Source organism: Labrus mixtus, chromosome 8 (assembly GCF_963584025.1).
Source record: "Labrus mixtus chromosome 8, fLabMix1.1, whole genome shotgun sequence".
In the NCBI taxonomy this organism is placed as follows: domain Eukaryota; kingdom Metazoa; phylum Chordata; class Actinopteri; order Labriformes; family Labridae; genus Labrus; species Labrus mixtus.
In genome coordinates this window covers 21,793,798-21,815,627 of record NC_083619.1, presented here as the reverse complement: position 1 = coordinate 21,815,627, position 21,830 = coordinate 21,793,798, and the positions used below count along the sequence as shown (strand labels likewise).

The 21,830-nt window shown below is 40.5% G+C and overlaps 1 protein-coding gene across 1 annotated transcript in view; it reads right to left on the bottom strand.

Annotated features, from left to right (window-relative positions):
* Positions 1 to 21,830, bottom strand: part of ak5 (adenylate kinase 5) — an 80,937-nt gene that overhangs the window by 23,491 nt on the left and 35,616 nt on the right. The window contains exons 7-8 of the mRNA XM_061045130.1: positions 17,003 to 17,093; positions 10,904 to 10,977 (exon numbers count right to left, since the gene is read on the bottom strand). Coding sequence (XP_060901113.1) covers positions 10,904 to 10,977; positions 17,003 to 17,093 — 165 coding nt within the window. The remainder of the gene's footprint in view (positions 1 to 10,903; positions 10,978 to 17,002; positions 17,094 to 21,830) is intronic.

Here is a 21,830-nt window from a genome sequence, read left to right as displayed (position 1 = left end):
GTTTTTAATCATGGTAAACATGATAAACTTTAATGAAAACTGACAGTTTGGTTAGGTTTTGAAAATAAGTGAAGTCATGCCATATAAACATTATTTAATTCAGCTTCACTTTTTTGTCTCACGTGAGACATGAAGCCCAGTCGCTTTGTTGTTTATCAATCCGTCCACTCCAACTTTCCCCTGAATGTGCCCTTAAAGTTTACAGGAGGTAGGGTAAGGCTTCTTATATCGGACAGGTCTGATAACATTCAGATCAACTGTACTCAGTGCTACCGGTCTAAAATATCTTTGTTTCATGGCTCCCTGACGTCGTGTATGAGGGTAGTGTCATTTTAAAACAGGAAAGGGCCTCTCCCAAGCTGTTTCCACAAAGTTAAAGGTGCACTATTGTGTCAAGTAGTGTGGTATCCTGTGATATATCCAGACATCATAGAGTGACCACATACGTAAGGTAAGGGCAATAAATATCAGCGTTAAAAAAATAGTATTACAAAGAACTGTCAACAGTGTTTATCAGAAAACAGGAAAGTCTCAGAAACAAAGACAAAAAAAAAGATTGAATGAGTGTTTGATAAAGAAAGAAAGAGAGAGCTGAGTGAAATGTCACATGGTGTCCCTGGAGCCGACTGGAGGAGGACTGAAACTCTGCAGCCTCTTCACTGAATCATCATCACAGCTTTACAGACACGTGTCAAGACCAGGCGCACAAATTGACTGAAAATTTTAGGGGAAGTGATTTGATCTGTTTTAAGTGGAAATCTTAAAATTAAAAAAAGTTCCAAATGCTGATTGTTGGGCTCAAATTGTGTTTTTTTAACACAATCCTTTTTTACCTTCCCAGCTTTTGTGCAGGTCTTGGCCCACCGATGACGATAACATTACAAAAACAAATGCGCTTACCATTTAAAAAAAAGAAGAAGTGGGTTTTCATTTTAAACAGGCTACATTTTACTGAATTAACAATTAATAAAATGTCAAGTTTTGTTGCTTTAATAAGTTCTGTTTAGTATTCAGGTTTAAAATAAAATTTGGTGATCATTGTTTCAATTTAGGATGGACCTTGTTTTTGATGACCAACATGGGGGCCCCAGAAAGCTTCCCTCCTTATGGGCCGCCAATTGCCTGCTAATAACTGTTAGCATTTAAAAAATCATGAATTCTTTCTATCTTACAGTCTGGGAAAACAAATGCAGGCAAATATCTGACACAGAATTTTTGAAACGGCTACAAAAGAATGTAACAAAACCAATGAATGAGTGGCATTTTGTTACGGACAATTCATGAAATATTTCAGTCCAAGATGTCGAATGCAGTCATTCTAAAATAACATGGTATTAAAAAAAAAAAAAAAAAAGACCCATCATGGAAGCACAAGGTTGAGGGGGTAGGAGGATGAAATAACAGAGTTAATGTAAGTGTGATGTAACTGCATTATCTAACACAAATCAAAACCTCTCTGTTTGTTTGCTCTAGAAATGACAAATTGTGCAACACATTCACAAAACTCTGACTGGGAACATGAAACAAACTTCTATATTCTCTGTAGCCAGATCTCTCAGCCGTGTAGCTATCAGAATATATATCGTGCTTTAATCACCTCCATGTTTTATTTCACTTCCCACCACAAAAGAAAATAAACTGTGAAAACTGAGCATCCAACTTCAATTTTGAGAGATACAAAAAAAACATCCAGCATGCACATAAATGGAGCGTGAGATGACCATCTGCCAGCTTATTGTGGATCGAAATAGGCTACATAATGTTCCAGTATCTCACACTGTGCACAAGAAATTTCACTGAATTGATTTTACATTTCATCAACCTGTTTCTATTTGTTATTTTTCCCCTTCATAGGAACAGGACATCCATTTAACAGGACACTAAAAAAACAAACAACTAATACTGACCAAGAAAGCAGCTAATGAAAGTAAACAAGACTTCATTCTAATGGTGATTTCACACTCGCACTAAATGCCTGATGTTTTCGGGTTGAGCTGCATGTGTGGATGCAAAAAGCAGAATTTTTCATTCAGACTTTACACAAGATTTGTCCCCCAGTATTATTTCTGCAGAAAATCTGAGGCACCATATTTGGGGTTGGTGACGTTTATTCCCTGCGATCAGTACACGACCATAGATTGTATCCCCCCCAACAGGTAAACATGTATGTAATTAAACTGCTGCATTAGGTTTTCTGTACAGTGTTGATTCACAGATATGATTCAATCGAACAACACATTCTGTAGCATTGATTTAAAGGCAAATGTTCCCATTGTAGTGTCTTGTAGCAGACTGTTGTTGTTGCTTATCTCTTACGTTCAGCTGGTCGGAGCAGCAAGCTTAATTTTAAAGCTACAATAAGGAACTTTTCCATCTGATAGATACATAACTTTCAACAGGCAGAATGGCGACCATCGAATTTCCACAGAGCACCCAAGTCACCTGTTTTCATTACTATATAACTTGCAACAAGCTGTGGTTGTATCAAGAGAAGTGAATACAGCTTTACAGGCACCGTTCACACACAGAAGAAGCCAGTTTATTATAAATTATACATATGTTCATTGCGGTACAGCTTCATCCCCTCTATGCTCTTCTGCTCCAATCATGAAAGTGTCTGGATGTAGTCCAACGTGTCAAATTAATCAGATGAACATACAGAAAAGTCGGTGAATATGAAGTAGTTGTGTGTGTGTGTGTGCAAACTTCCTTTTCAAGATGCCACAACATGTGCAAAGACTTTACGGTCTCAGCAGCAGGCATGGTCTGCTTCTGCAGCGCCCACTGTCAGGCAGCAACAGGTGGAAAGAGGAGAGGTGTGTGCGGCAGTGCCAGGCAGAGAGAAGGAGTAGCAGGTGTGTTACGGGGGAAGCAGAGGTACATCACGAGCATGGGAGTGGTAGCCATAATGAGCATTAACCGGTGCTAACAATAGCCTGACCAAGCAGCGAGGGGCTTAAACTGTCGGTCTGTATTATATAATAAAATCAGTGACATGATTAGGCTGAGCGTTCCATTCATAAGGACGTATGAGAAAGCTGTTAGATTGCTCTTCTGATAAATTGTAATGAGGGGATGGTAGTAAAACACCTCATAAGAAAGTACTCCACTGCAAGTAAGAGTCCTGCATTATAAGTGTGTTTTTAACAAACAGTAAATATTAGAACGACCGGGAGGAAAATTGTTCATCGATGAAATAGCTCGGCACGAATTATGGTCATAGATAGATCTCTGTACCTGAGATAGATCTGTAAAGTAGCAATTCAGTAGTTTACCAATTTTGTCTATATCCAAACAGTCGTTCGCAGCGGGGCAGACTCGGGGGCAGAAGTGTGTCACCGAATGAATGCTTTGTGAATGCTTTGCGTCCTCTGTGACGCCTGAAGGAAAGAAACAACTTCCCATGACATTTCCATCTTATTACCGTCCAGCGTTACCTCTCGTTGCTCTGAGACAGACTTGTACTGGTTGTGATTTAGACATGAGTCAGTGTGCAGCGGGGTCAGAGTGAAGTGGAACTGCAGTAACAGACAGAAGGAGAGCAGCAGACACTCAGGATAAAGTGAAGACGAGCTCTGTCAGTGTTGAATAATGCCGTCAGTGTGGGGGAGAGCTAGGTGCCAAGGACGAGCCAGCCTGGCATGTGGGTACACCAACTGGTCTGATGACTCAGAGAAGAGAAACACATGCATAGCACGCACTCTTACATGTGATGCACACAAGAGACGTAGATTAAACACACAAATTAGCCTTGTTATTCCTGGGAAGTTCAAATTGTATGTTGTATGTGATGCACATGGAGACACATGTACTGTTATAAAAACACACTCCTACGCCAACTCCAGAAACAACAACTAAAGCTCGTCTGTGATACAGTGATGGTCATTAAAAACCATGAAACGAAACTGTTGAACGGATGCTGACATGATCGCAATCTTTATTTTTTAATTTTTTTAATCAGTTGTTGTTGAGATATTTAAATCTCAGACCAAATATGCAAAAAGAAACATTTCACTAATCCGATGACAATACATGAAAAATCTGTGTATGACAACATCACCACATACAGTATTTATTTAATTCAATATTGCCACACCAAAACCTAAACTCTAAAATGTTCCATATCAAGCAGCACATTAAGGAATTAGCTGCTGTACCTGCTTGGGGGGGAAAAAGATAAGTGAAGGGTGCAGTCAGTAGAATTTTATTTAGCGTAATGCTTGTAACACAACATCAAAACTGGGCGCCTTCCTCCTGGGCTCATGGCCCTTAGAAGCTACACTCACTACAGGGTTAGTGTGCACATTTACCCACACTGCAAGCTACAACATGCTAGCACAAACCTAACCATAGGGCACCTTCCTGTCCAACATAGAGCAGGCCAACTAAAGACGTATATATAAGGTGGATGAAGACACCATAATGTCACCCATTTTTTAGTGGACTGCTATTTTTGAACCCTAATTTCAGGATTTTGCTAAAGTGAAGCCTTAAACCCTTGCAAAAAGCTACATTGGACCGAGAAGTCAGAAAAATCAGCCAAGCACCAATTTTGCCTAACTCTAAGCTTTAATATTATCAAAACAGAACTGAATCCTGTTTCTGTACCAGAGGGAAACCATGTTTGTCTGTGCTGTAAAAAAGGACATTATGGTCTCATATGGGGATTTCTTGGGTTTTGAAACCTCTTAACAATGTTTTTCACTTTTGCATTGCCTTTTTTTTTTTTTTTTGCAACACCTGATGTTGCCGCTTGGTTGAAGCAAGTGGGTTTATGGACATGTACCAGGTAATTAGGATGCGCTGGGTTATGTCCCATTTATGCTTCAAAAGATCTTTTTGAGAAGGCGTCATATTCGCTAACACGGCTAAGAAGGGGATTTCAGCGACTGAATAAAGGGAGACAAAATGAACGAAAAACTGATTTGAAAAAACAACAAATTTGGTTTCTGCAAACTGAAATGATATTTTGGGTTCTTTAGCATTTTGTGAGATCTGATTACTAGTGGTTTCTCTGATCGCAGGTGTAGACAAGTTCTAATGTGAGGAGTGAACTGAGATACTTACAGCTGTCACCTTGAGATGGAAAAACCAAACACTCATGTTAAGGCTTGGTTGAAACAATACCTCTGTTGTGTCACCTCACAGATTGTTATATTGGAAAAACCTTTTGGGGACTAAACTGAGACTTCAGGATAGTTGTTGTGTTCACATAAAGAGAATCCCTGTCGTACTAAATTCAGTGCTTCTACTGCAGAAAAGCATTGATGTATAAACTGATGCAGAAGTCATGTATATCTACTCTGTGTATGAATGAGATTGTTATCAGCAGTGGAACCATTGGATAATCATAATTCAAAGTATGGACCTTCAGGGAAACTTCAATGTTTTTGTGCAAATGATTGATTCAGATGGTGACCAACATCCCTCTGATTCATCTTCTGCTTGACATGAAATTTCACTTGATTTTTTTTTTATGATTCTTTTGAAGGATTTTACATTGTCCCTGAGCCTCCCTGAAGCTCAATGCACTGAAACGGGAGCAAACGCATGCAAATAGACAAATGTTAACATGAACTATTTCAAGTAGAGAGAAAACAAGAAAATAAACTCCTCAAATAAAGTTTTGAAATGTTATTTCGGCCAATTAATTCGCCCCTTTACTAATACTAATTGGTGGTGTATTATATAACGTTGGAAAGCCTGATTAGTCACCTTTCCAACGAGGTATAACTTCAAAGGATCGCGCATTCATGGAATGAGCAACACAGCCAAACGTGTGGGTAGCGCCCAAAAAAAATGTGCCAAAATCCCCTGCAATATTCTTCAGAAACCTTGCAAGTAGAACAAACTACAATACAATCCTCTCAAGGGGACACTGACACAGTCATTTTTCTTGGTAATGTATCCCTGTACACTCTTGTGTATTCATTATGTTCACCAGGTTTAAAAACTTGCATCGCAGTTTCCAGAATATTATTAAGTCTCAGTCTTTCACTTACATTTCACAAGACACTCTTTGGATTTTTATGTTGCTTGTCGTGAAACATTACTCAGTAAATGTTCATTTAAATACACTCCAAAGGTTTCTATTTAATGCATTTAAAATTGGTACAAAGGTTTAGTGTTCAGCGTTATGTTTACCTGCTCTTCATCAGTTTAGAGAAGGCATTTTCCTAGTTGATTTTTATTTGCAACCTCTATTGAACAAAGTCTAAACTCTTTATAAATCCTTTAAACTACAGTAAACTAAAAAGATGGGGAACCTGCCTGTTGGACATGCTTGTTTTCCTACAACAGCAAAATAAATCCCTACATTTTAGTTCCTTTTCCATTACGACATACTGAAAGCAAACTATATTTTCTTAACTTATTTATTTCCTTTGTCCATTTTTCACATTGAGGTAGTATGACATCCATCCATCCACCCCTCCATGTTCCTTCACTTATCTTGGGATAGGTCATTGTTGCAAGCAGGTTGACCTATCTGTCTCTCTCCATAGCAACGTTTTCCAGCTCCTCCTGGAGGATTGAGGCGTTCTGAAGCCAGATTGGAAATATAATCCCTCCAGCAAGCTCTTGGAAAAGCCTGGAAAACCTCCAAAGGGGGGCGCCCAGAAGGCATCAGATACCTGAAACATGGCTCCTTTTCGATGCAAAGCAGCAGGAGCTTTACTGCTCCCTCCCTCCAGATGTCTAAGCTCGTCATCCTATATCTAAGGCTAAGCCCAGCCAACCTTCGGAGGAAACTCATTTTGACCCCTATATCTATCTCATTCTCTGGTCATTAACCAGAGCTCATGATGACCACAAGTGAGGTGAGGGTTGGAATGTAGATTGACCGATAAATAAGGCTTTGCTCCATCTTCAACACAATGGCCTGGTACAACGGGCTCATTACTGCTGACGCTGCACAAACCCGTTTGTACGACTTATGAGACATCTTATCCTACCCTCACTCCTGAACAAGACCTCGAGATACCTAAACTCCGTCGCTCCGGGCTAAGTCACCCACTGCCTCCCAGAGAGAGCAATCCACTGTCAGATTTGGTATAAAATGTGCTTCAGAAAGAACATTTAATTGAACCGGTTGAACTAGTGGTCGATGTAAATGCTGCAGTCCTCAAGGTGGGAAGCCCAGGTTCAGCTGTGACACTTTGCTACTTTCTTGCATGTCATCCTCCACTCTCTCCATCCGGTTTCCTACTGTATCCACTACCCATAAATAAAGGCATAAAGCCCCCCCCCCCCCCCCCTCAAAAATGTTGTATATTTTTTTTCATTGAACTGAATTAAATGAGTGACACAATAAGCATGTCCTGGCTTTTCTGTCAAGTGTTTTCTACGTGCAGTTTCCATCTGTCTGTACTTCATCTAAACGCTTCCTACATATTATCTTCACTGTCAGTAACTGACAAGATCGATATATTCAAATATCTCCAGTGCAAAGTGTCCTCGGGCCACCAAGGGGTTCATAAACAAAAATGTTGGACAGCAAAGTGATGAGTAATTAATCCTCTGATGACTTTTCTGTTTCCATTGGATTAAAAGGCATACCATGTTGTTGTTGTTGTCAAGACTGTAACAAACTGGTGAACAGTTAAACTTATTTAATAAGTGCAACTAGTTAAAGTATATCACTCTTGACTGACAGAGAAGAAGACAGATGATGATGTTAATAGTGGCAGCCCAAAGATTATCTCTGTCTTAATTCCTGATAATAATTCCTTCATGAGACCCTCATGTGAGTCCACTGTGTGAGCGGACCAAACGAGCTGCGTCTGTCACCCCACGACTCATTATTCTCAAGCCTCTGGACTGAGATATGAAACGCTCATGTCTGTCAAAATGAGCACAGAGACACTCTGGTGGGCTTTGTCATCATCAGCTTCATGATGAGGAAAGCAGCTTAACCCTTCCTCTTTCTGTAGCAAAGTACAATCTTCACATAGTGGCATCTTCATTTCCCTTAATACTTTTTGTCATACACTCAAGTCTAACTGTACTCAACTGCAACATTTACTGCGTGCCGAAGCATCATTTTTATACGTCCCCCCTGTTGACTGAAAGGAACCGTTACTTTTACCAACAAATCAGCTAAATAGTTCCAGCAGAACTCGATAGAAAAAGCAGACGGGAAAGTGATGTTTTATATTATAATGAGGGAATCTACAACAAAGTCAAATTTCCAAACTAGATCGTCATTTTTGGATTCTTGGACATTTTCGCTGTACTCTTTCTTTTTCCTTTCTGGTGGATTTGTACCCTGAGTTATTTTTTTAGAGAAGTTGCGAGACTACAGAGAGAAGCTCTTGAATCTTTAATTTGGGTGTTTTTAAAAATTTATGTTAGTAATCTTTGTCGTTGTTTTACTGATAAAATGGTTCCTATTTATGGCACGTGTTTGAGTTATGGGAATGTGATTGTATCATTTAACAGCTGAATAGTCTCAGAAATGCAAATCCGATCCTTATTCTATGTTGGTTCATCAGAAAATAGAAGTAAAAGTAAATAGAAGTGGTGAAAAGGAAGAAAGAATTGTTGGAAATTGTCCATGTGTTCTGACACTGTACACACCTAAAAATAGCACCTAACCTCTGCTGCCTTCAGTAGATCAGCAGGCTCACGAAATCCATCTTCATGTCACATCCGAGGCCACAAATGTGGTATGACAAGGCTGCACGGCGGCCTCATTCCACTTCACAGAAAACCGTGTCACTGCTCGCCACAGAACGCGGCAAACATGGACGCCGCTGTCTTCAACGGGTCGGCTGTTTAAGCTCTTGTCGTCCTCCAGCCGCTCCATGTTCATCCTTCAAGGTTTTAGGCTCTGAGTGATGACGAGCAGGTACATTATTGATCGGCCTCACTTAAAGTTCACTCTCATCAGGCATGACTAAGAGAGTTTTATGAGATTAATCTGAGCCTGGACATGAAGCTCAGGAGACTCTCAGCAGGATGTTGTCTGTCAGGTTAAAAGCTCCAGACTGTGTGAGTAATTCTGTTTGTGAACACAGCTGAAGGAGACGACATGCTGTGAGCAGCTTCATGGAAAGTAAACAATGCAATTAAATAAAGTCCATAATAAGGGCAGTATGATGTTGTTGATGCACTAATCATTAAATCAATCAATCAGTGTCCAACACTTAAACGTATCAGACTCTCAAGACTACTTTCATCTTGTTTTATTACGCTGGGTTAAATTGCCAAGTGGCTCATGCTGGCTTATGAACTGATGGCACCTTTTATTTCTTTATTGGCTGCTTGCATTCAACTTCACCGAGTAACAAACAATGATTTTACACCCTGACATAGGTCAAAATGTAGACATGGCCGTCACACACAAATATGCATGTGTCCATAGATGTTTTTACACATGCACTCCTGAAATTTAAGAATTTCATAGAAACTGTTGTAGAAAATCCCAAAGAAACCTGCGACTGAATCTTTACAAATATTCCACTTGTCTGCAGCGGGAAGTTTTTCCTTTCTGACATGGATGGGGGATTTCAGGGAATGGACATGACATTAAAAGAACACTGTAGTCGTAATCCTAACAAAAAATATTTAACCATTTACCTGACTATACGCGCACATCCCTCACACATCAGCTCAGCATGACTTCATGCCAAAAATTCACACAGATCATCCTGCACATTTTGGGAATGTGTGAATACAGCATAACGTGAACATATTGTGTTTAATTACAGCTGAAGCAAATACTCAAAGTCAAAGAAAACTGCTATTAAATGCAGCTGCCAACTTTAAATTCAATGCACTGTATAAACGTGAAGAAACGGTAATGCTATAAAAGAGAATGCTTTAAGAAAGTCAAACACAAATAAAGAACCTCCATTGGAAAGCAACTCTTGATCGAGAAAGTAAACAAACCTTGAACAGAGAGCAGCTGAAGGTAGAGAGACGGAGAGTTGAGTAATCTGTTTCCAGACACTCTCAGGATGGGGAATGGGACAGAGAGAGGCTCAGGGTTATTCTTCACTTCAGCCACAGGTTCATGTGGAGGAGCGATGCTCGTCTTTACCCTTGCCGCCAACATTACACAACATCGACAGTCTCTATCTCTGTGCATGTGCTGAATCATACGGCCTGTCAAATGAGTTCCCCATCAAGCTTCAGATGTCATTAAGCTTTGTGAATTAAAGTAGAGGAAAGTCAAAGCAGCAGGCGTGGAAATGTGAGGGAGGAATGTTTTTGCACGTAATTGATTGATTTGATTGTGTTAAGATAAAATCATTTCTGTGAAAGGACAATGGGATGATTATTAAGTCACCACAGACTCCAATACTGAAACTAATTTATTACAACAATAATCGAGGGGAAGACTCATTGACTATATGTTTGACATTTAGCTCATTGTCTTATCTTTAATGTATAACACTTATTGAGTGTAAGGCCTCATTGTCTCAGTAAACTGCATGCACTTTTCTGTGCTCGATTCAAATTACCCCAATGTAATATGATGCAGTTTAAAACTGGCAGTTTGATCCCTATCCTTTGGTTGAGGTCTGGATCCTATAAGTTACCTCAATCGTCCCATTTGCTTTGATAAAAGTCAGATTATTGAGTTTTCCCATGTCTTAGCAAGCAAGCAAGATCAAAGCCTGAACAACAGAAGTTATTTAGGCACTCTTTGCAAAAACGGCAGGTCTAGACCAAAATCAAAAACACTCCTTGTTAGTTTTATCAAAATAATGTCTTATAGTGCTCCAATGAAAGGGAAGGGACAGCTGCATCAGGGAAGCTTGCATTTAGAGAAAGGATGACAAATAAAAGTCTAAGAAAAAGAAAGCATCAGTAAATTAAAGTTAAAGTAAACCAAACTGAACAGGTATCAAGACATTTCGAATCACTTCCCAGAAGAAGAAATGGGTTTTATTCTCACCTCTTCGTTCTTGCAGGCGACATCTGCCAGACTGCTGGTTTCTCCCAGAAGACTGAGGTCCAGCTCACTGGGACCTGAAGGGAGAAAAACACAGAGCAACCATCTGTGAAACTTTGAGAGTGGGAGCCAGGGACATGTGAGCTCTCTTTATATGACTCATTTCAGACAGTTGCTTCAGTGACCTTTGGGCCTTTTCTTTTGCCAAAAAATAAACAACCTTGTTCTTTTTTTTTTTTTTTTTTTAAAGTTGCACTCATACAAAATGTATCTTCTCTTTCTAGTCTTGACTATTCAGCTGTCTTGGTGACTTCCACATTTCATCAGTCTCTTTTATATATAAAACATGTATGTAACAAACAAATGTATACTTCAAATCAGGGAACAGATGACGGGAGTTTATTCAGAGAGCAAGACATCAAACATCCCCAGTTTGTTTCAATGTATGGTTTTAAACATAATATGAAATGTAAACCAAAAGTCCAAACTAAAATATACTAAGTTTCTTATATAACAAAGAACTTCAAGAAATCTTCACACTTTAGAAACTGGAACAGGATACGGTAAATTTAGCTTGTCAACATTGTCTATGAAGGGGAGGCATGCCGGCCCCATGTGTTGCACTCAGATCTTTGGTGGGTGCCAAAGTGCACACATCAAATTCCTACATGGGTAAGGTCATGTTCAGGTGTTCAACAGCTTTTGGGGGGGGGGGGGGGGGGGGGGGGGGGGGGGGGGGAAGAGAAGCTGTTTATGTTGCCTGCCAGAGTGGAGTAGTTGGAAGAGGTCACTCTTGTTTCTCGAAAACACCTCAGAAAAAGGAAGACACCTGCAGCTAACTTGGTACATGCCAGTTGTCCCCATAATGCATGCAAACTACAATTTGGCTGTGCATAATGAGAAAGGCAGCAAGGCCTCACATTTCTGAATCTGGATAGATCAGGAATAGAATATCCACAGAAAAAAACCCATTGCAATAGCATGTATGCCTGTATAGAGTTACCATACATATTTCATGATCCCTTCACATTCCTTCACCAGCTTATTTATTGCACCAGAACAACAACATGTGAACAATGACAAAAACTGATCTGAAACTAAACTTCTCCCTGTCAGAGAGCTGCAAAGGGTGATGCAGTGATGTGTTCTAACATAAAGCATCTTCATCCTCGGTGGAAATGGGTCGTGAATAACACTTCCCCTCGGCGCATTTTCCTGCCTTCCTGCCAGTGCCTCCTCTCGATTCGAGAACTGGATTAGATTCTTGGAGGACGCGGCTTCAAATGCTCAACAAGCTTCCAGAGAGACAGCAGCTGAGGATTTCTTATTTGAGTTATTTTAAAAAGTGTCAGTATGCACCAGATTCAGAGAAAGTCAAGCCAACAACAACCGAATTGTCCTGGCTCCTCTCCGCAGTTCACAGGCTAAGAGTCAGCAAACACGTCAGGAGGGATCTGGACTTTGGAAAGTGAGGTGCTGAGGTATGACAGCGAGGACATTTTTGTTTTGCTGTGGAAGCCATAGGTGTCGGGCTACAGGCATCATGCAGCACCTCAGGTGGGTTCACATGTGCTGCTGAGATAATGACAGAGCGATGATGGGCGAGGCTGGCGGAGACTGGCAGCAGTTTCTCCTCTCCTGGGAAAAATATGGCTCAAGGAGCAACAGAAGGGCTTGGAACAAATTAATCTCAGCTGCTTTCCTGAACAACTATTTATAAAGTCTGTCTTTTGGTTTCAAGTAAATGTTCTCATATTTTAAAGGCTGATCTGTGAGGTTGAAGCCTGAGATTGCACACGTGACCATTAGGGAGGGGAGCTGCAGGTTAACTCAAGATACAACATTATAGGATACACAATACAGTATGTGGCCATCAATAACAACAATATCACAATACAGCGATTCTGCAATTGCGAGACAGTCGTGTAATGATACAACATGTTCACAATACTTGATTGTGATTGGCCAATTAGGCATCTGCTTTCACCGATAGTAACGGTTTGTTATTCTTCACAACGGTGATCTAAAAAAAAAGCAGACAGTCCTGCAGAGTCTGTGATAAGAAAACACATCCCCAGCAACAAACTGTAAACTTATCAATCTTGGGAAAGAAGTCTGGCTAATTTGACATCTGTTTGTTTGTTGATGGAAATGGAGTAAAAGCGATGAAAGGTGGATACAAGACGGAAAAAACCGATCGACAAGTCAGAGAAGCGTCTGAACACATCTGTGCGTTTACACTTTATCTTTTACATCGTATCTGATTAACTGAAGAATACAAACAACCCTATAAAGGTCAAATGCAGGATTAATATATTTATTCAAAACACTTTTGTGTCACTTGGCTTGACACTTTAACTTCTTTTCTCTGCTGCCTTCTTCTTCTACGTTTATCCTGTTCTCAACCTCTTCTTTGGCCAATCAACTTCTCTTCACATAATATGTCAAGAGCTTTTTTTCACACCAATAATCAGCTGCTAGACATTGGATTTGTTTTCAAATCTGCTTCATTTCAGGGTTAAACCATACTTTAGATTACCCAGCAGCTACGATCAGACAGCAGCCAACGTAAAAAGCTCCTCTTTTATATACTGTCCCTGCATATGACTTGTATTTTACTTCTTTTTTTTATGTATAGGTGCAGAAATAGACCCTTTGATATTCCTTTTTGTATTGCACTCAGCGTGTGTTTCCATTTTAAAAAAAAAATTCTTTGCACAACCCCTTTTCCAAGGCTCCAGAAGAACATCTGGAAAAATGTAGACATGTCACCCTGCTCCTAAACACATAAATGCACTTACATGACTGATGTATGTAAGTGGATTCTTGGTGGGGAGCTTTCTGCTAGCTGTGCCATCAATAACAACTTTAATGATACACTGTGAAGCAACGGATGTGATCATTTAGTAGAAATAAGAAAATATTAAGAGGACGTCTGGCTTTCTTCTGGCCCTCTGGATGAGAGCTTTGAATGTTTCATTTTGCAGCGTTGTGCAACTCGAACAGTAAGACTATTCACCTAGTGGTGTTCACCTGTGTGTGTTTGGTTCTTTTAGTGTCCTGTCATAATGCACACCGCTCTCAAGTGCGATGAGAGGTGGTGCAGGAGTGTGTCAGGCGGCTCTCAAGTAGCAAACAACAATTTCGATGTCAAGGATCACTGGGACTGTGAGCCTCGGTCCCATCATGCAGCGGTCCTTTCTTCAGCTAATGCCAGACTCTGCAGAGAGGCTGTAAGTTAACATGTTGTGTTATACTGTTGTCATATCCAAACTGTGCTCTCCTCATGACTGCTTCCTTACTGAAACAAGCGAGGGGATCATTTTGTCAGAAAAACTCATAAAGCTAAACATATATAGATAGATAGATAGATAGATAGGAACTTTATTAATCCCTTGGGAAGGTTCCCTCAGGAAATTCAGATTCCAGCAGCAGGTAACACCAATAGAACAATAAATAAAGAAGTTATATAGAAATAATATACTGTACACAGTAGCAGCAATAGACATGTCTAAATAAAATATACCGGTACATTTATATTGTCCTCCGGGATATTTTTGTTGTGCCATATGTCCTCTCATGACGATTCTGCACCTCCTGACACAAAGGTCTGTGTTTCCTCCTGAGTGAAACTGCAGAGGCAAATCTTCTCCACGCTCTCAACAATTACAAACTGCTAACAATTATTTTTTGAAGAACATTCGTTGTCACTAATGAACACTGTTCACTGTTTTCCTACAATTCCTACGCAGCCACCTGCTGTGCTGCACGCCGCGTGGCGTGACACAATGAGGCATGAAGATGAAACGAGCCAAGTCGAGTTTATTTATAAAGCTTAAAAAACAGGTTGTTCTGAGACTGCTTCAAATGGGAACAGTTAAGGGCAACCTCCACACCTAGATCCTAAATGCAGAGTCTTTCAGAAAAAGTAAAAGAGGATCCATCCTTTTTCCTTCAGGATGATCTAAATGTATATATGAAGCTTTATTCACCAAATAGATAAGAGATCAATCAAATAAAACCTCTACTTTGTATCTATACAACCACAAAACACAACAAACCTTTACTAGATACCTTAAGTTGTATGACTGAGCTGTTCAAACCTTTCCACAGTACCAAACCTCATTGACATTTTTAACTATTTTGGAACCAACACAGAAACAGTATTTTTTGTGTGTTTCTTAGTAGGTTTTGTAGTGTTTGTTGTCTTCATTGGGAAAAGTGGTGAGCGGCATGTACAGGGGGCTGCATTAATGTCATGTGAGTTTGTAATAAGAGCAATAACAAGATGAATGAAAAGAAGAGCTTAATGAGACATGAGTCACAGAAGCTAGCTCGAGCTTCACCAACGTCTATTGTTTGTCAGTGTCACAGGAAGAAACTGCACCAGTAAAGAAATATATTGGGACATGCTCTTGACCACATTGTTGTTGTTGTTTTTTTTTGGAGAGTAGCTGTCTGGCTGATTCTGTCACTCCTGGCAGAGTCAAGCTTGAGCTGCTTCCCCATTTCCACTCTTGATGCCGTGCTAAGCTAACCAGCTATATGCAGCCATTAGTCCTTTTATAAAGACTACACACGGTGACGCTCCGTCCTGCTGGCTCTGTCTTTTCACCTTTTGTTACACCTCTGTCACTTGTAACAAGCTGAAATTGTGGGATGACGAGGGAAGCTACGTCCCATGGTCGCACCTTGTTTTTTATCCGCTTGTGCCATGGACGGATGCCTGTAACCAAGGTTCCTATGTTCCTTTTGCCTCTCAACTCAACAGTGATGTGAGGGTTCGTGTGGACACTATTTTTCTCATGTAAGATAAAATGATAAACCCCAGACACGTGTGGTTGAGCAATTTTGGCTAACTTACAGTCTCCATCGCTCTCTGTTGCTGGCTTAACAGTGGGACCATTTGGCTCCACCTTTCTGCCTCTGTACCTTTTACACAGACAGCACGGTGTGTAAAAGGCGTAAAGTCCTGACCTAAACCGGCTGTGCCAAAAGGGACATGGATTTAAAGACAGAATGGGTAGTAGTATTGATCTCTTCTTTCTCTCCATGTGGTAATAATATTTAAGTACATTTTTCATAAGCAATTCCAAATGACTCTGCAAAATGTTGATGGTGTTTGTTTATGTAAAAAAAGTCAGTCTGTTTGCCCTTCTGTTCCCAGTTTACTTATTTAAAATAATGATCTCATTGTGCTCACTGAGACGTGGGCTCACTGTGTTGTGTTGGAGCAGTTACAGGTTCCGCCTACACCTAATTAAAATGAAAAAATATAACACACATATTTCAGCTCTGATCTGTACCAGTGGTTACGTCTTTGTTTGACTAAAGCATGTGAAATCACAGCAGGAACACCTGCAAAGAGCACACTGATCTGATGATACAAAACTGACATTCAGCACTGTCTTATCTGTCTGGCGCATTTTTTTTTTTTTTTTTTTTTTTTTCAAATCAATAAATTATCAGGTTTTACATAACAAACACCATCTGACTGAACAAAGCGTGAATCTATCCTGGATGATTCTGTACTTCTCACAAAGCATGGCTCCCTCTGCTTCCCTGGTTGCCATGAGGACTTTGATGGTAACCATGAAAATGGTCACATGAAGGTAGCCGGCGGATAATGACGTTGTTGTTTTTTGTGAATGGGGACGATGTTACACATAACGTATCAATTAACCCACAGAGAATACCAGTTCATTAGCATCAGGCTGCATATACTGTAAAGCTTTATAGTTTGCACACACAGTCTGAAATAACTGTGTTGCAGATTGCTTTATTCTGTTTTGCCTGCACCAACATATTCTGTCATTTATACAGACTCTTTATGTAGAAGTTTCCTTTTGATTTATCAATTTGAGTTTTACTTAGACACTTGTCCTTACCTCTAATACAAAATCAGCATCCCTCTGTTTCTAATTCATCTAATTAGATCTTACATTGTTAATCTAAGACTGCAATAATTACTCAATATAACAAATAAATGAAAAAAAAAAACCCTTGTTAAACGGGTTGGGAGTGGTTTGACACAAAAAAAAGGGTTAGGGTTAGGTTGAGTTATTGCACTGTTATGTTTCAAAATAAAAGCCTTAATTTTACCTGCTGCTGGCTCCTTGGAGGGAAACAGTTTGTTGTCCAGTGTCATGCTGATGTCACAGAAGACTTCCTCCTCATCTCGGTCTGCATCCAACTGAAAGGAGATTACATTTTTTATTTTTTTAAACATCGCAAACACTCTCTTTTACCCTAACCAACCAAAACGAGACACACACAAGAGTCATGACCAGCAGATCAAATATATCACAAACACATCGGACACGCTGCTCGCTGCTGTTTAACCACTGTGACATCCAGAATAAGACTCATTATGAAATCCAATGTAACAAATGGGTTCTGATGCTGGGAGCCACACACTCGACGTTATTTATATTCCACACACAGCAGAAGCTTTAATAACATGAGACTAATGAGCCTCCCTTCTGTATCAATTGCTGTCTTTCAGATTATTTGGAGGCCAGCTGTCTGTCTTCACACCTACAGTACATGCAAATTAAGCATGAAGAATGGGCTGTGCAAGCGAGCCATTCAGAAGCTGACTTCTCCTCCACTCTAATCTGCTCTTTGGCCGTCCCTGTGCTCTCATTAGGGCCAATGATGAGCAGCTGAATGAGGGATCTTGTTGTGCATACCAAAAATACAAAAAAAAAAAGATGGAAAAAAAACTTCACTGACTGGATTTAAAAGTCCTTTAAGTGTCTGACTGACAGCAGTGCTGCTCACTCAACCCAATACAGAAATGATTGAACAAGAGCTGTGGAAGTTGAGGTCAGGGGAAATGTGAGAAAATGATAGAAGCACCTACAACCAGCTTCCTCCTGTGTTTCCCATGGTTACAACAACCCAAAAAAAGGAACAACTGTCTGCTGTGTGGTAGAGTCTTTTGAGCACTCGAGGGCCCGATACTCCACCTGTAAGAAAGAAGATGAGGGGGCTCAAACTGAGGACTCCCTCAGAGAGCACTGCAGTTATAAATCCCGAGAGTCCTCAGATCTGTCAGCATCCGGCTTCATCATGAGCAACAACAAAAAAAAAACTGCCTGCTGTCATATTGCAGAGTGTCCATAACCCAATTTCCCCCCTAACATAATAGAGAGGCTTCATCTAATCCTTTTAAACTTCACAAGAGGACACTTAGGAGAAAAGTGTCACTTTTCAAGGACGGATTAATAGCTCAAACTTTTTGGTGAAAGGGTCCACTGTTGTCTGGAGGGCTCAGTGTCACTTCAGTGACTCTTCATACAGAAGACAAGGAACAGGATTTTTAACCCGGATTGTCTTACCATTGTACCAAAACCCTTCCATCCATTTTCTATACCTCTTCTCCTGTTTGGGGTTTGAGACGGCTGAATCCAATCCCAGCTTTCATTGGGCGATAGAGAGGGTACACCCTGGACTGGTTGCCAGTCAATCACAGGGCAAAAATAAAGAGACGAAGCATCTGCTCACACTTCCAACTTAGAGTCACCAAGTAATCTAATGATCATGTCTTTGGAGTGTGGAAGGAAGCTGGAGCACACTGTGAGAATCCACACATGCCCAGGGAGAACATGCAAACGCCACACAGACGAGCCCCTGTCTGCCCAGGTATGTGAACCAAACACCTTCGAGCCCTAATCACTGCAACACCCGCACAATGTTCCAAAATCCAACATGATTTATCAGCAAAAACTGTGGAATATTCAGCCGTAAGGTTTAATTCACTTGCAATTCCCTGCTAAATGTACCTTAATTTGATTGTGAGATCACCCAGCTAAACGTACCCCCGCTCAAAAAACCCACCAAAGCAAAGAAGAACGTGTACAAAGTACAAAAGAGAGAGTCCCCTGAGTCAGTGAAGTAAAAGAAAAGCCCTCACTGTCGAAGATTTCAAGATGGAGAAGTAGATTAAAGGAGGAAGATCAATCAAAGACGGAGACTTTGAGAACACTAAAAGCTGCAGCACTCTTTGGACTTTGCACATCTTTCATCAAGATGTTTTGTGCATTCAGTGTCATCTCTTTGATCTGGACAAACTAATGTGAAGTTCTGGAAGGGTCCGTCAAATATGGCAGTTTGGACAGTGGCCTGAAATGTGTCACAGTGTGGGTACCATTCAATTTGTGAAGGCTGCCAGTAGCTTATTGTTGTGTTTTGGCATTAAACTAATTTGTCATCGTTTAGAGATGGCAGCAATCTGCTTAGTATGCTGTTCAAGGATGATGGATGAGTCAAAAAAAACACAGGACTCTCATTCAGGAGATTGAGTTCCAGCCCCTGCAGCGCAGCGTAGAGCAGAGGTGGTGAAAGGAAACGTAAGAAACACTCAATGACACACTAGTCATTGAACTTTTCATAACTGTGAGTGTCTGCTTCAATCCAACACTAGAATATTTTCTGCTGTGGACTGTACCGACCTGGTTGATTGTTGCCGTTTTATCGTATCCTTCATTACTGTTGCATGGGCAGCGGATCTTTAGTTCGCCGTCTCTGGCTCCAAATGACATTACCAGCACAAAATCTCAATGTCCCTCTTTGGGGGTCTTTTGCCTTCACTTTAGGACAACCGGAAAACGTGGAGCCGTGTTATCCATCCACAGTTTATGAACATTTAATTATAACATTTTACATCAAACCACGACGCACAATAACTACGTTAACTTAGAAAAACAAGCAGAAGATTTAATAACGCTTATCAAGTGATTGACTTGGTAGTGATACTACCCCCTCCCCACCGGATCGTGGGTTGGCGGCCTGCCAGAACAACCCCCCCACACCCCCTCCCCTCCCCACCGGATTGTTGATGGACAGCTTGCCTCCCCCCCACCCCCTTGCTCTCTATCCCTCTTCCTGCATCTTATCCCATCTCTCCCCCTATCCCTTTCCAAGCCCGGCGCAGTCTAGGCCTGTGAAGGCTGTTTCGTCATGAGCCGGGGATCCGGCCGAAGATTTCTGCCTTTTAATAAGGCAGTTTTTTCTTACCACTAACTTTTACTGCTTTGCTAAAGTGCTCATGATGGATAGGCCGGATCTTTGTAACATAACAATGAGTAAGGTCTTTTACCTGCTTCTTGTAAAGTGTCTCGAGATAACACTTGTTATGAGTTGACGCTATACAAATAAAAGTTGATTGATTGATTGATTGATTGATTGTGAATGAGTGCAAGGCTTTCCTATTTAATATGCGGATATGATGCGCTCTGTTTTCTCAATTGAGCACAAACGGGACGCTGTGAAGAGCCTATGTAACGCACGTACAGTAACAGTGAAGAGTGCTTTAAAGTTGTGTAAGTACGTAAGATGAAGAGCTCTGAAGAGTGCACCAATGGTTGCGCTATGAGACAGAGAGGTAAAGAAGGATGAAGGTGAGTTTAACTGGATGGAGAAGAGGGGGGGAAAGTTTGTATGTATGTATATTTGTGTGTGTTCGCTGCCAACAGTCATTGAGTCGCTCGGTCACAATAACTAACTTTTAATGTTTGTTACACATCCAGCAGCAAATTAATGTGTAACTTGTCAGGAAGGTTTATTTTTGGTATGTGATTTATTATGGCCACAATTGAGTGTGACCGTGGTACTTTCATTGTTCTTTTTTTGAAGCTTAGGGCAACAAACCAAGCTGCTGAATTTGACAAGTTGGTTTATTTGGGGTCACTTACAAAAATAAATAATAATACATTTAAATTCCAGTCTTCTCTGTCTTCTTTTTAAAAAGACTTTATGAATACTTTTACTGATTATTCTCAATGCCGCGATCTCATTTATATGTCGGGAGTAATAATCAAATATTTTGTCAACATCCCTGGATGTGATGAGATACCCCGAAAGACGGGCCGAGGTGTCCTTTGTTTGTTTGTATCCGTGAGGCATCTCGCAACAGGAAGCTGTAGCTGAGCTCTCTCAGGGGAATATTAAATTAGAGTCAGGCAGACTCTTACCTAGAATGACACCACAGCTTCAATAGAGGCCACAGCAAACAATTATCTCTACCCGCTGCAATTTCCGCTTAGGCTTCTTTGATTGTGATGGAGTTCTGTGTGTGTGTGTGTGTGTGTGTGTTTAATAAGTCATAAGTCATTTAATGAGTCATCCAGCGTGACAAAACACACCTTCATTTGTAGATGATCGTCAGGCCTTAGATAGAAATCCTGCTATCATGTTTCAGATAAAGAAGAATTAGCTTTTTGAAGTCAAACGCTGAGCTTTTTTTTCGTCAAAAAAAAGTTTTTACGGTGACAGAAAAAAAGGAATGATTAAAACAATGACACACCGAGAACCATCAGACTCTCAGTCACGTGATGTACAGAAATGAGTCACTGTTCTTCAGAGAGATATGTCTTACTTCATTGGATCTGACATACAGAGTGAAAGGATCAATATAACACCACAGCCTTAAGCTGAGTGAAGCAATTAAACCCCTGAGGTCATTTCATTCATTAGTCGAGAAACTACTGATTCCCCCCCCCCCCCCTCCCCGGGAGACACAAGTAAAGCGGGACAAATGACCGGATCACAGTCTTATCTCTAAAACTTGTGTTTTTTTTTGTGCGTGTGCTCACATTAGATTCTGTTCACGACTTTCACAAACACGTTATGTGTTGGGCCTTCAGTTCATGACAGGAGTATTTTAAATGACATACAAATCTAAGAGCACAACTATGTGATGACTTTATTTTGTATAAAAACTATAAGCATTCTGTGAAAAAGTATTGTGCTGTTGTATCATTTTCTCACCTGTGCATTTATTCTGAACTTTAGAAACATTTTTTGGACTGCAATATGTCAGCTTCTTATCATTAACTGTAAAGAACACTAATAATGTTTTGAACAGTTACTTTGTTGGTGAGTCAGATCCACTCTGGTTAATAATATTCCAATGTGGTCCCAGAGC